Source organism: Microcebus murinus, chromosome 14 (assembly GCF_040939455.1).
Source record: "Microcebus murinus isolate Inina chromosome 14, M.murinus_Inina_mat1.0, whole genome shotgun sequence".
NCBI lineage: Eukaryota > Metazoa > Chordata > Mammalia > Primates > Cheirogaleidae > Microcebus > Microcebus murinus.
Genome location: NC_134117.1, coordinates 8,210,000 through 8,224,093, shown reverse-complemented (window position 1 = coordinate 8,224,093; position 14,094 = coordinate 8,210,000). Strand labels below are relative to the sequence as shown.

Here is a 14,094-nt window from a genome sequence, read left to right as displayed (position 1 = left end):
CCCTTCCAGGAAGCATCAGGCAATATTGGGAAGCCCTTTGATTTGATTGAGGAAGAGTTACTAATAGAAGAAAACCACATTCAATTAGCCAAGCGCGGTGGCTGCACCTGTAGCCCCAGCTACTCAGGCGGCTGAGGATCGCTTGAGCCCAGAGTTGGAGAGTTTGAGGTTGCCGTGGGCTATGATGATGACGCTGTACTCTAGCCCGGGCAACAGAATGAGACCTTGCTCATCATAGTCCAGACGATCTATAAAATAAGGCAGTAGGAATTTTGATGTTGACTTTAATACATTTTTTTCTCACGCAGGTTGGAGGCACACAGCAGTTGCAGTTTTGATTATGTTGAGATATTTGATGGCTCACTGAATAGCAGTAATTTGCTGGCGAAAATCTGTAATGACACCAGGCAAATATTCACATCTTCTTACAACCGAATGACCATTCGTTTTCGAAGTGACGTCAGTTTCCAAAACACTGGCTTTTTTGCTTGGTATAACTCCTTTCCGGGAGGTAAGTGCAACCCAGACCTGGCCTGTGAGGCTTGGGGGATTTATGTCGCCCCTCCGTGGGTGCGTCGTGGCTCCCAGGGAAAAGCAGAGAAGGGCTTCAGTGCTGTGTTGTCCATCCTCGGTCTCCCACGGTTGACCGTGTGAGCCTGGGCGCGGCAGGTCCTTGGCAGAGGCAGCCAGGTGTGCACACCGGGAGACACACCTGGCCTTGGGTCTGCTACCTACTTCCTGGGGGGACTCGGGAACTCTCCCTGCCCCGCCAGTCCCTCCCCATCTGGAGCTGAGGGGGTCCGAGTTCTGTGACATCTGGAGTCTCTTCCCGCCCTGCATGGAGCAGTCCAGCCTCCACCCCATGCTTGGACATTTCCGTTCGGTGACTTTGGGGGTGGGGAAAGGCCTGGGGGTCACTGGGCCTTTGAGATTTGTTATGGGATGTGGCCATCACCTTTTACTGCATGTGTCTTTCAGACGCCAGACTGAGATTGGTTGGTTCAAACTCCTCCTACGGCGGGTGTGCCGGGCGCGTGGAAATTTACCACGGTGGCAGGTGGGGGACTGTTTGTGATGACTCCTGGAACATTCACGCTGCCCAGGTGGTCTGCAGACAGCTGCAGTGTGGACAGGCGATCTCTGCCCTGGGAAATGCCTATTTTGGCCCTGGCTCGGACCCCATCACCCTGGACGACGTGGTGTGCTCAGGGGCAGAATCCACACTCTGGCAGTGCCAGAACCGCGGCTGGTTCTCCCATAACTGTGGCCACCATGAAGACGCTAGTGTCATCTGCTCAGGTATGGCAGGGCATCACGGAGGCCCCATTTCACCTGTCACCTGCTGTAAAGTGAAAGCTGAAGGCCAGAGGCAAATGGGGTTTATGGCTCAGTTTTAGAGCTGGGGCGGGCAGAAACTGGCCACCTTGTCCCCTTGGCCCGTCCACTGCAGAACACCGATGCAGGGGCCCACTTTGTCTCTGTCCGGTTTCTGCACCCAGGCCCTTTCTGCCGGACACGGGGCTTTATGACCCGTAGCAACGATTTAACTTTTCTAAGCTTCGGTTTCCGCGTTTCACTGGGGCCCCTCACGATGGTACTTGCTGCCAATGACAGCTGGGATGATTTTAGAACCATTCTGGGCAAGTAGGAGGAGTCGGTCATGGTGACCGTGGCTGTGGTGCTGTGACCCAGATGATGACGGGGCTGAGGGAGCTGCAGGGAACCCACTTGGGCTCTCGACAGACACCACTCGGTGGGCCACGGTGCACCCCCAGCGAGGGTCGGACGATGAGTCACCTGGGGTGTCTCTCCCTCATTCTGGCCACTCCTCCCAGCCCCGCGTGGGTAACCCCTGCTTTTCTTCTATCTCTTTCTAGGAAACCCCGTAACATCCAGTGAGTACCCGGCATTCCCTCCACTTCCCGGTGTTCAGGCCTCCCCGCGGCTGTCGCCCAGACTGCGAAGGGCACGTTGCCCGCGTCTAAGGAGTCCCCTGCTGAGCCTTCCCAGCCGGCTGCATCCCCTGCAGCTGGAGTCCCCACCCCTGGGGAGCCGGGCCTCTCTCTGTCCTTCAGGGGCCTGGCCCGCCTGAGGTTCGGGTCTACGGCCTGTTTCCCCGACACCAGACCCTTGCCCGCGTGGGCCCGATGGGGCCTGCGACCCCCGAGCCGGGCACGGGTGGGCTGCCGCTCCTCAGGGCTGCTCCCGGTGTCCCCAGCACCCGCCCTCTGCCCTCCCCTGCACCTCTGCCTCCCCTCGGCTCCCGCTTCCCACGGCAGCCGCCGCTGCAGGCCTCCTCTCCGTCCAGTCTCCAGGGCTGGTTAGGTCAGCACGGCCTCAGCACCCTTCAAGTGACTCCGCAGGGCCTCCTGCGTGCAGGTGCCCCCTCAGCATGCTCCTGGGGCTCCCCATGGTCACTCCCTTTGTCTGCATGGAGCTCACTCTCCCCTCCCTGCCCCGTCTATGCAGAGGTTCCCAAACCTCTCGCGCCTGGGTACCTGTGGGCATGCCGTTCCCGCTCCGGGAGCTCCGCTTCCTACCCCTCTGCAGCCCCCAGATCACCTGCCCTCTTTCCCCAGCACGGTCTGGGCCAGGAGCAAACCTCCGAGCTCCCACGCTGCCCCTGCCTCCCTCAATCTCGCCCCCATGCCACCAGCTCAGCCCCGCCCTGCCGCCCTGTAGCCTCAGGGTTGCCTGCACTTGGGTCGAGGATGCCGGAAAGCTGATCGTGGCCTTTTCTCTTTGTCCACAGCTGCTGCTACTGCTACCGTCACCCGCCCAAACAGTAAGTTCTGAGCTCCCCGACACGTCTGTGGCAGGGATGCCTGGGAATGCCCTTCCCTCCCCCTCAGTGGCACCGTGGCGGGACGACAGGACGACGAGGAGATGGCCTCCCTGCGCGTGGCCTCCCCCCAACCCCCAGGGGACGGTCCAGATCTAGGCCATGTCTTCTTGGGTTTCTGTCTGGGGAATTGTGGGAAGAATCCCTCCCACCCCCCGCCCCAGGTGACTGTGCAGTGTGCTCTGGGGGTCTTCAGCATTTCCATTTTGTCACGACAGCAAATTATTCCTGCGGAGGCTTCCTGTCCCAACCGTCAGGGAGGTTTTCCAGCCCATTCTATCCTGGGAACTATCCGAACAACGCCAGGTGTCTGTGGGACATCGAGGTCAGATACAACTACCGTGTGACTGTCGTCTTCAGCAACGTCCAGTGAGTGTGTGGGTGCAAAGCAGAAAGCACCGGGGACCTCGCACGCAGACGTTTTAAGAGGGAGCAAAGGGTACTCAGGGCGTCAGGAGAGAAGTCTGCCAGGCGACAGTTTCTATTATGGGCTCAGTTTCTGACCTAGCACAGAGGCAGCTCTTGGAGGGTAGAGCGGACCAGAGCTGTGGTTTGAAGTCCCAGGGATGTCACTAACTTGCTGTGTGGCCATAGGAAGTCACTCAACATTCCCGAGCCTCAGTCAAATGAGAGGAAGAAAATACCTGCTTTCCTCACCTCATTCATTACTGAGCAGGTCACAAGAGAGAAAGATGTCACGAACATACCTGGAAAATGGTATCCAGTGGAAGAGACGGCTGTCAGGAGCGATGACAGTAATCATAACGCACAGGATTCCGTTAACCGCGCACCCGCCTTGTGGAGCCCGTTTCTCCCCACCCCCTCTTTCTCCACCTGAGTCCCCGAGCGCCAGGCAGAGGTGGAGAAACCGCCACTGCGTAGGCAAGGTTATCTGCGTCCAGTCACAAGTGGAAACCAGAGACGTCACCAAAGCACATTAGTGCACGAGTTACCCAAGGAGCGGGGTGGCCAAACTGACCGCGAAGAGGTCCCAGTATTTTGTCGTGTCCTAGACCAGGGGCTGCCGCGATTTCCTCTCTGACGGCCATCGCTGAGCAAAGTGCTAATAGTTCTCCCTCCTGATTTCTGTTCGCAGTGGCCTTGTCAGTCTCTGCCTTAATACTTCCTTTGGGATCTTGCGACAGAGACATTATGTTAATCTCTTTGTCCTTACAATACAATGCCTGCACATAAAGCTCCTGATACACTATGAGAAAAGTTGATCGTGATCGGTTCTTTCACCAGTGCCTTGATAACAAAGACCGTTACCCTCCATGACATTTTATATTCTGTGGGGCAACCTGGGGACTTTTTGGTAGAAGAAAAATGGTCTAAATGAGGACGTGAGCCCTTCATTTCATGACGTACAGGGCTTTCAGGAGCAGGGCTGTAAATTTCACATTCGTGACCCCAAAAGGCAGGACTTAGACCCAGGTGCAGAGACCATGGGAGCCGAACCTCCCCTTTTCTACGAAAATCTGTTATTTTCGAGGGTGAACTTTGTCAGAGTTTCTGGCGCAGAGGCGTGACGCCCTCCCTGAGATCTGATCGCCCTGCCTCAGTGCTGGGTATGACAGGGAGCCCAAACCGTGTGTCCTCTCTCCGCAGGCTGGAAGGTGGCTGCAACTATGATTACATCGAGGTGTTCGACGGCCCCCACGACAGCTCTCCCCTCATTGCTCGGGTTTGTGACGGGTCCAGTGGCTCCTTCACTTCGTCATCGAATTTCATGTCGATTCGCTTCGTCAGCGATGGCAGCGTCACCAGGAGAGGGTTCCAGGCCGAGTACTTCTCCAGCCCTTCCAACGACAGCACCAGTAAGTCCCCTTGAGGGAATGCTTGGTTAGGAGCGGGCACAGCCTGAGAGCCGGCTGCTGCTCAGCTGTCCCCTGGCTGTGGAATAAGAAATTACAGTGGCCTTGTCAGGCCTCCAAGGCTGAGGTTCGTGCTGCACGAGGCCAGGGGCTGAGGTCCTGGGGGCTCTGGCTGGTGGGCAGCGTGCTGGCCTCACTGTGGGCGGCAGAGGCTGAGTGGAAAGTGCAAGATGATGCGCTCAGCAGATAGTGAGACGTCAGTGCCAAAGGCAGGGAGGGACACCACCTGGCCTGAAGCCGTGTGACCTTCCCACAGTGCAGGACCCTAGGGCCATGTCCTGAGACCTGGCACACTTGGCTTCTGTCTGAAGACGGACTGAGCTGGTCACTCGGCCCTTTCCCACCAAGGCTGTGAGGCCACAACGGGGTTATTACATGGACTGATATATAGACCGGCCAAGGGCCGGCAAGGTGCCGTCCAAGGTCTCACGTGCAGTCAGGATTCAAAGCTTTGACCTGCTCCATGGCTAAAAGGCCTTATTTCATGACATCTCCACAGAGTAACTGTAGAGTTACTTTACTCTATGGATAAATGGTGAGTGGGCAAAACATTCCCCTAACTTAAAATCCTGTCTCCAAGTCTCCGTCAGAGAAATTCTGAGTCCGTGTGCCCTCCCTGGGCTTTCCTGAGGAGGGGGCGGGTTTGGGGGATGTGGCAAGGTCTCTTCTTTGCAAACATGTCCCATCTTTGTCAGCCATCGCCATCCGTGCACCTGTAAGTGGGAAGAGCGCCTAGTAGGACCGGTGGGGTTTGGAGCACTGACTGAGTGTGTTATCTGCCCTTGTCCGTCAGGCCTGCTTTGTCTGCCAAATTACATGGAAGCCAGCGTGAGCAGGGCCTACCTCCAATCCTTGGGCTATTCTGCCAGGGACCTTGTCATTTCCAACTGGAACGGGAGCCACCAGTGTCGGCCCCAGATCATGCCGAGCAAGGTGGTATTCACAATTCCCTACTCGGGCTGTGGCACCGTCAAGCAGGTAAGCCTGGGACTTCCCGCTCTGTTTCCTATAGGGCAAGATGTCTTATGGTGGGAGGTGCTGTGCTGCTTGAATCCCAAGGATCCGGAAGCTAGGACGATGGTGTAATCAGGGCATAACTGGGGCCGGGCGCGGTGGCTCACGCCTGCAATCCTAGCACTCTGGGAGGCCGAGGTGGGTGGATCGCTCGAGGTCAGAAGTTCGAAACCAGCCTGAGCAAGAGCAAGACCCCGTCTCTACTAAAAATAGAAAGAAAATAATTAGCCAACTAAAAATATATAGAAAAAAATTAGCCGGGCATGGTGGCGCATGCCTGTAGCCCCAGCTTCTCAGGAGGCCGAGGCAGAAGGATTGCTTGAGTCCAGGAGTTTGAGGTTGCTGTGAGCTAGGCTGACGCCACAGTGCTCTAGCCTGGGAAACAGAGTGAGACTCTGTCTCAAAAAAAAAAAAAAAAAAGGAACATAATTGGAGTAAAGGAAGATATAGGTCTCGGTGCCATGATGTCGCTGCAGCCACTCCCCAGTGGGATGTCGGAGGAGGAAGGAAGCTTGGCAGGCAGTTTCCCCACCCATGTCCAGCAGAGAGGTGCCTGGCAGGCTGCCACTCACATCAGCAGTGACAGCAGCAGCAGCTCTAGGTTTTGTAGGGCCTACAGCTTACATAGTTTGGCTTGGGGTGGGTGAGAGGGTCAGGGGCCTCATTAAGCTAAAGAATGCAAATATATCTCATGTTTATAAATTTGGCAAAAACGTATTTGGTGCAAACACATTGTTAGGCCTTAGAGGCAGCTTGTGCACTGGCTTTGTAGGGGGAGGGGACAGAGATGTTTAAGCTTAAGCCTCACAGTAAGTTGGCCTCTGCAGCTACCATTTGTTGAGCTGTCACCGTCTGGGGTGACTAACCGTCTTCGTTTGTCTGGCACTTTGCAGATTTTAGCATAGCAAGTCCCACGCCCCAGGAAACCCCTCAATCACTCCTAGGCAAACGGGGACAGTTGGTCACCCTACAAGTGGCAGACACTGTGACTAGTCTGTGCTATATTCCCCAAGTTCTCATCAAGTATTCTCTTATTGTCACCCCCACTGTGAAAACGGGGGAGACTGAGCCGACAGGGGTCAAGCAGTTTGCCCTGGACCACTCAGCCAGGAAGTGTAGAATCTGAGAATCTCAAAAGCTTTATGCTGAGCAAAGGAAGCCAGGCCCAGAAGAGTGGGTGCCCCCCGATTCCATTGCCATTGCCATTTGGAAACAGAGAGTGAGTGTGCAGTGATGAGGCTGGTGACTGCGGATGGCAGAGGGGCAGCGGGGCTCTGCTTGGGCAGGAGCTGTCGTCCTGCTTCTCACTGTGGCGGCAATCCCAGTGTCAAACTGGTGGCACGTTTATCATGGGTGCACTTAATTGTATGTAAACTTATTTTAAATCAGCCATTCCACGTTCTAGATTTTCATCTGACCCCTAAATAATTATTTCAAGATTTTGCCAGTCAAGGACAAAAAAGAGCCAGTGCTTTTATTTGGCTTAGGACTGCAGTAAACACACAGCATGAAAAGCTCAGATGCACGCACGGCGCGTGCAGCGCACACACGGTCAGGCGGCTTCAGTGTGTCAGGCACTTTCGTTCACCAAAGACACATGGAGCGCTCGCCGCCTGCTGGGCACTGGGCCAGGTGCCGAGAGCATGGTGTTCACCATCCGGCAAAGTCGGCCCGCTCTTCGGCACGCAGGAAACACCGAGAGAGGAGGGGGTACCCATTTAGCCACCCGGGCAGGCCCGTGGGCCACAACGCCTGTCTGTGTCCAAGGGCCTGGGGTGCCCTGTGATCACCCCGCCTGCTCGGCCAGACCCCAACACCAGGCCTCCTTCAGAGAGGAGCTCAGCGAATTTAGTGGGGCAGGTGGACTGACTGGCAGGGACAGGCACGTAGCGCTCACGCCACGCAAGCCTTCTATTCAATGTGGCTTTCCTAGTTCCCTCTGTAAGTCAGTCCTGTTGGGTTCTGCTTTGTCGTGAGTTTGGTCAGTGGGAGTCAGTCGCCTGGTGCCGCTGGCATCTCAGCGACCCCACTGGTGGGCCTTCACCCCCATTCGAAGGGCCAAACAATGCACCAAACCTGTGTCTTCTGACTCGGCTGGTCACGGTCAGCACACGCCACACTCTCATGCCTCCGTCTATTGAAACTGCCACACGCCTACCAGCGAATGCCGGAGGCTTTATCGTAGTATCATTAACAGCTAGTATGCATGCCAGGCGCTGCACTAAGCGTTCTCCGTGACTTTTAAAATCCTGGGGAGAATTTTATTCCCACTGCATCTTGAGGCAATGGAGGCTTGCGGAAGGTATGCCGCTTGCCTAGGACCACAAGGTCATGAGCGCGAGGCCAGGACGCAAAGGCAGGGCTGTGCGACCCATATAGCCGGAGCCTCCCACACCGCCACCAGGCTGCCCCGTTTGGCGGGTGTGTCGCGCATGTTTGCTGGTGTGGCTGAGTTAGATGACATCCTCCTGCCTCGAGAAGGATCCCAGGGCAGGAAGAGTCCGAGTCTCCATGGAAATATCAGTGGACTTATCCGCAGGACTTTCCATGGCATACCAAGTTGACTTCCTTCCAAACTGATCAGATGCCTAGTTATGAATTTTAGTCTAAAATAAGAACTGCTTCTTCTGACCAAGAAATGAATCTGCACTCCACGTTCCTTGTTGGGAGTGGATTCAGAATGTAGCTCAACCATAGAAACCCCAGACAAGTGTGAATTCTGTGAACATGTTCGTGTTCACATACAGAGTGAAATGGAAAGCACTTGAGCTTGTCTTTGAAAGAGTGAGAAGGTGACAAAAATCCCATAGTTTATTATGGCAACTGTTGGTGCTGAAATGTAAAGCAAGAGAAAAACTTGAAGAAAATTTGAAGGCAGAAAATGTAATGTGCTAAGAGCAGGTGGGGAACACAGAGCCTGTTCCTGTGATTCTCGCCAGAGCTGGGCCCAGAGTGTGGGCTCTGGCATCTCCTGCCGGCCAAAGTGACCGGCCCAGGCTCCTGGTCAGTCTGGGAAAAGGGAACCGAGAGAACGGAGAAAGGGAATGGTCCCAGAGGCGGCAGAAACCACTTTACGTTTCTTGTTAAGCTTTTCTCTTTTCACAAGTTTGGTCTGGAAGGCGCATACCCAGAGCAGAGCTCTGCGACCACAGACTGGACATAGCGGACTCTCCAGCATGCTCCATTCTTGAGACTGCTTGTGTTTGAGTTGTGTTACGTGTTGGCTTCAGAAGGGACCTTGTCTAATGTCCCAACCAGCCAGGAATGGAGTTTTGCCTTTGACAGTGTACATGGCTAACATGGCAAAGGACTTCTGCTTAGGTCACCGTGGTGTTATTTTCATTCCCATTCCTGCAAAAGCACCGGTGGTGTGCTGGGGTTCTCACTGTACTGGGCTGGGAGGGGGAGAATTCCCTGCGGTCTCCAGCCTGGAGATGGCTCAGGTGTGCTCACCTCACCTGGGGGCCGGAGGATCATGACCCCGGAGCATCAGGGGGCCTTGTTCACTTGCATCATCTTGGCTGCTGGGACAGATGGCTCCTGGCCCTGTCCTCCTCCACTCATCACTGCATTCATGTTGGGCCACTGGCCCCCATACCTTTCATTTATTGTACAGATACTTAGAGGTGCCACTCATGCTATTGTGGCACTGTGCCACGCCCTGGGGAAAGAGGTGCTTAGGTGCCATCCTTTCCCTCAGATGCTCACAGGCCCGCAGGGGTAAGCCTCTCATCTCCAGAAAGGTCTCCCTCAAGACATCCAGCGCACACCAGAGGCACGAGAGACCAACATTCTTATGAGTTTGCTGCTTAGTGAAAAGCACAGTAGGAGATGGTCCCTTGCTACAGGGAGGTGAAAAAGCAGCAGGGCACAGGAACTGTTCCCGTGTTGCCATGGCCCACCCAATTGTCCACGTGAGCCTCTGGGAAGTCCCTGTCCCAGAGGTCAACACCAGCTCCCACAGGATCAGACACCAGGCTGCAATAGCCACCAGTCAGTCAATCAAAACAGAAAACAATTAAGACCGATCCCACCAGGTCTCCTCCCAGAAGTATGTGACCCACCCGCCCGTACCCCCAGCAACAGTGAGAATGAACTAGAACAAGCAAGAAGGGCCCAAGTCACACGGTCAAGACACAGCTAGTTATAAGGCAGGATACGAGGCACCCAGACCCACCTCTTGCCACGAGGAGGAGCACCCCGCGGCCCCAACAGCTGGCCCACACTGTGGTCCTCACACGTGGTAGAGGAAGGGGGAAGAGGTGAAAGGAGCAGAGTCGTGCTAGGTGAGCTGGACGTCCAGCCCAGGGAATAGCAGCCATGGGGCGACATGTGCCATCTTCATGTGGTTCTGGGAGGGTTTGGGGGTCTGGTTGAGTCACTTCCTTCTCCTTCCAACCCAAATCAGCAGTGAGATTGGCTTGGCAGGTGACATTGCCTGACTCTGCTCTCCCGCCTGCCCCTCCCAGGTAGAAAACGACACCATCAACTATTTCAACTTCCTCAAAGCAGCTGTGTCAAGTGGCGTCATCAAAAGGAAGAAGGACCTTCACATTCACGTCAGCTGCAAGATGCTGCAGAACACCTGGGTCAACACGATGTACATCGCTAATGACACCATCGAGGTCGAGGAAGTCCAGTACGGCAATTTCGACGTGAACATTTCCTTCTATACATCGTCCTCGTTCTTATATCCCGTGACCAGCAGCCCGTACTATGTGGACCTGGACCAGAATCTGTACCTCCAGGCTGAAATCCGCCACTCCGATGCCTCGCTGGCCTTGTTTGTGGACACCTGTGTGGCCTCCCCGTACTCCAGTGACTTCACGTCTCTGACCTACGATCTGATCCGGAGCGGGTAAGGACTGTCTTCGTGGAACAGACTCAGACCCTTACCTGACCACTCAAACAGGAGCAGCTCAGAAGGCTGAGGAAGGCAGATCTGGGTTCACCCCAGTTCCTCGTAGCCCAAGCGTAACCAGATTCCTTTCTACGGGCACTGACATCCTGCGGCTTTTACCTTCTGAGGTGCTTTCACGCTGCGCCCTGGGCCACAGCCCTGGTGGGAAGGGCAGGGGGATCACGTGTTGCCTTTAGTTCGCCTGTGGGGAGAGTGGAGCAACTCACCAGGGGTCACCCAGCAGGTTAGCCATAAACTGGGATTAGACCCCAGGTGACCGAACTCCAGCCTTAGGCTTAAAAACCCCCTGCGCGTAGCGGGAACAGCAGTGATTTTGGAGCAGACCAAGGTTGAAACACCAGCTCTGTCCCATGCCAGCTGTGTGGCTCTGGGCCAGCAAATGCACCTCTCTGGGCCAGATCCTCCCCTGTCAACTGGGGATGTTGGTGCCCACGTCATAAGTTTGTTGGGAGGATTGGGTGGGAAGGAGTGGATGGGGTGCGGGTGCAGCAGGTCCTTATTCCTCCTACGGACCCGGGAGTGAAAGTTCTAAGAGTCCAGGCTTTCCATCAAGCTCAAGAGGAGCAGAGGTCAGGCCAGGGGTTCCCAGGCTGGCTCAGATGGTGCCCAGGCCAGGCCACTCTACCATAGTCCAGCTTCCCTGGATGGCTGCACTGTGCTGAGGTGGGCTTCACTCTTCTGCGCTCGTGAAGATGTCCCAAGACACCAGGGTGTGCAGGGTGCAACTCTGGTAGCCTCGGTAGCCGCTGCCTCCCAAGAGAACTAGGGGTGGAGGGGCTAAATTTCACACCTCCGCGAGATACCTGACAACATCTCTTTTTTTTTTTTTTGAGACAGAGTCTCGCTTTGTTGCCCAGGCTAGAGTGAGTGCCGTGGCATCAGCCTAGCTCACAGCAACCTCAAACTCCTGGGCTCGAGTGATCCTACTGCCTCAGCTTCCCGGGTAGCTGGGACTACAGGCATGCGCCACCATGCCCGGCTAATTTTTTGTATATATATTAGTTGGCCAATTAATTTCTTTCTATTTATAGTAGAGACGGGGTCTCGCTCTTGCTCAGGCTGGTTTCGAACTCCTGACCTTGAGCAATCCGCCCGCCTCGGCCTCCCAAGAGCTAGGATTACAGGCGTGAGCCACAGCGCCCGGCCGACAACATCTCTTTTTAGGCACAGTCTGAATATGTGTCAGTTCAGTCAACAGGTGTTGCGGCTCATATGTGCACAGTCTATGCAGTTAGTTCAATTCACAGCAGTCCCCTTGGCAGCCGAGATGGGCAGGAAAGCTTAACAGATTCCCTTCTGCAAAAGGCAAGATTCCCTTCTACAAATCGTCATAAGGTGCTACTCGAATTTGTGTGAAATGATTGAAAGTGACACAAAGGATCGAGTGATTTGGTTCTTCCCTGCCAACGGATTCTTTCTGGTCAAATTCTGCCATGTATCTATGATAATGCTGTGGGCATGGGGAGGGGATAGGTGTGCCCTGATGGCACAATGACTCATTGGCCACACCTGGCCATCAGCAGATCGCCCACCTGGATGCCCATTGGAATAACCTGGGGCTTCAAACACACCCTGCCTGGGCCCCACCCACACACTCTCTTTATTTGGCCTGCTGGGGCTCTGGTATCTTGTATTTTTAAAAATACCCGCAGGTGATTCTGAGGTAGGTGCAGCCCAGACTGCGGTGCTCCAGCCCCGCAGAGCCCCTGCCTGGCAGGGTTTTATGGGAAATGCAATTATTGCCCAGGCAGCTCCTGAGTTACACCGACCTTTTTTTATAAACGCCTCTTCCCTGGCCTCTGGGGGTGTTTCCTCCCCTACCTTCACTGCAAAGGGAGCCGCTTGAAAAGTGGAAGAAAGAAAGAAAGAAAATCTTAGTATGGAAGAGAATCTGAGTTGGAAGTGGAGGAAGGAAGCTCCAGGAGGCAGAAGGAGGAGGGCGGGCAGGCCGGGCCCGGGCCCCAGGCAGAGCCAGGCTGCCCTGCAGACCTGCCCACCCGCTCCTACACCCCAGCGGCTGGCTCTCCTTGCCCTCCTCTTTCCACATCCCTCAAAATCCTAAATGCCCACTAATGTGGACTTTAACAGGTAAGCTGCTTCCTTACCTGTAGGATCTTGTGAAGGTGCGTCCTCATCCGTATCTCAGTAACGTTCCCTTAAGCGTGTTCTTAGGTTACTTTGCCTCTAACGCCAGCTGAGGCCGTTGGTATTGGAGTGGGGGCTCCTGGAGGGTGCTCGGGCCAGCGTAGGAGGTACAGCTGCTCGGGGCTCAGGGCAGGCTGGGGGGGTCAGGAGAGAGAGGTCCTGAGAAAGGAGTGTTGGGAAGGGCAGGGCCACCGACATATCCAGAGTGCAGCCTCATGTCACCTTGCCTGGCCCTGAGACCAGGGAACAGGAGAGAAGTCATTGTCTTTTCTGGCCTGTCTCTGGGCCCTGCTCCCGGGATCCAGACTTGAGCTCCTCCCCGGCCCACCTGGCTTCCCCCGGACGCTGAGCACGTGGTCCTCACGGTTTGTGCCCCAACTCACTGTGCCATGTGGGGCCTGCTTGTCAGCCTGAAAACTCTGGGAGACTTGCTGCTTAAAGAGGCTGGTGGTACCCCAGAGTGGCCAGGACTTTCCTGCACACCCAGCGGCGAGTGTCGGTTCTGCACGGACACAGAGAAGGTGGGGCTGGGCGGCGAGGACAGGCCGTGGAGTTCCGCGCCTGGCGCCACTGGGTCGGGAAGAAGGCAGGGTGTTGATGGGAGCTAATGTGTTGCTCCTCTCTCCTTCCAGGTGCGTGAAGGATGAGACCTACCACTCCTACGCCCAGCCGTCCCCCCGCATCGCCCGCTTCCAATTCAACGCCTTCCACTTCCTGAACCGCTTCCCCTCCGTGTACCTGCAGTGCAAGATGGTGGTGTGCAGGGCGCACGACTACTCTTCCCGCTGCTACAGGGGCTGCGTGGTGAGGTCCAAGAGGGACCTGGGCTCCTACCAGGGGAAGGTGAACGTCGTCCTGGGGCCTGTCCAGCTGCAGACACCCCAGGCAGAGAAGAGCCTCGGCGGGGGGTCATCCTCGGACCCCACTGCCCACCAGGGCGCAGACCCGTGACCACCGGGGACTTGGGATGTTTCTGTTGGTGCCATGTCCTAACTGAAATTGAGCACCTACTGTATGCCAGGCCCACTGTGCTACGCCTCCCCTCAAGGTTCCTGGTATAGGGCTTGGCTCCCAGAGTTCTGCCTGGGCAGTGATGGACCTGGCACCTTTGTCCTCTGGGTTCTCACCTGTGAAATGAAAATGTCAATACTCGCCTCTTAGCTCTGTTGAGAGGGTTACATAAAGTAATGTTGATTAAACTGCCTCGGCTCTGCCTGGTACAGGTCATTGGGTGCCTGGTGCATGGGAGTTCCTGTTACCATTGTTGTCACCCACGTTGACAACATGAGTGATAACGC

The 14,094-nt window shown here is 55.6% G+C and overlaps 1 protein-coding gene across 1 annotated transcript in view; it reads left to right on the top strand.

Moving 5' to 3' along the window:
* The window catches only part of LOC105880334 (scavenger receptor cysteine-rich domain-containing protein DMBT1), a 56,241-nt gene extending 42,494 nt beyond the window's left edge, over window positions 1-13,747 (top strand). Inside the window, 7 exon segments of the mRNA XM_076009646.1 lie at window positions 309-511; window positions 979-1,344; window positions 3,061-3,211; window positions 4,451-4,659; window positions 5,510-5,694; window positions 10,200-10,588; window positions 13,429-13,747. Coding sequence (XP_075865761.1) covers window positions 309-511; window positions 979-1,344; window positions 3,061-3,211; window positions 4,451-4,659; window positions 5,510-5,694; window positions 10,200-10,588; window positions 13,429-13,747 — 1,822 coding nt within the window.
* The last annotated feature ends 347 nt before the right edge of the window (window positions 13,748-14,094 follow it).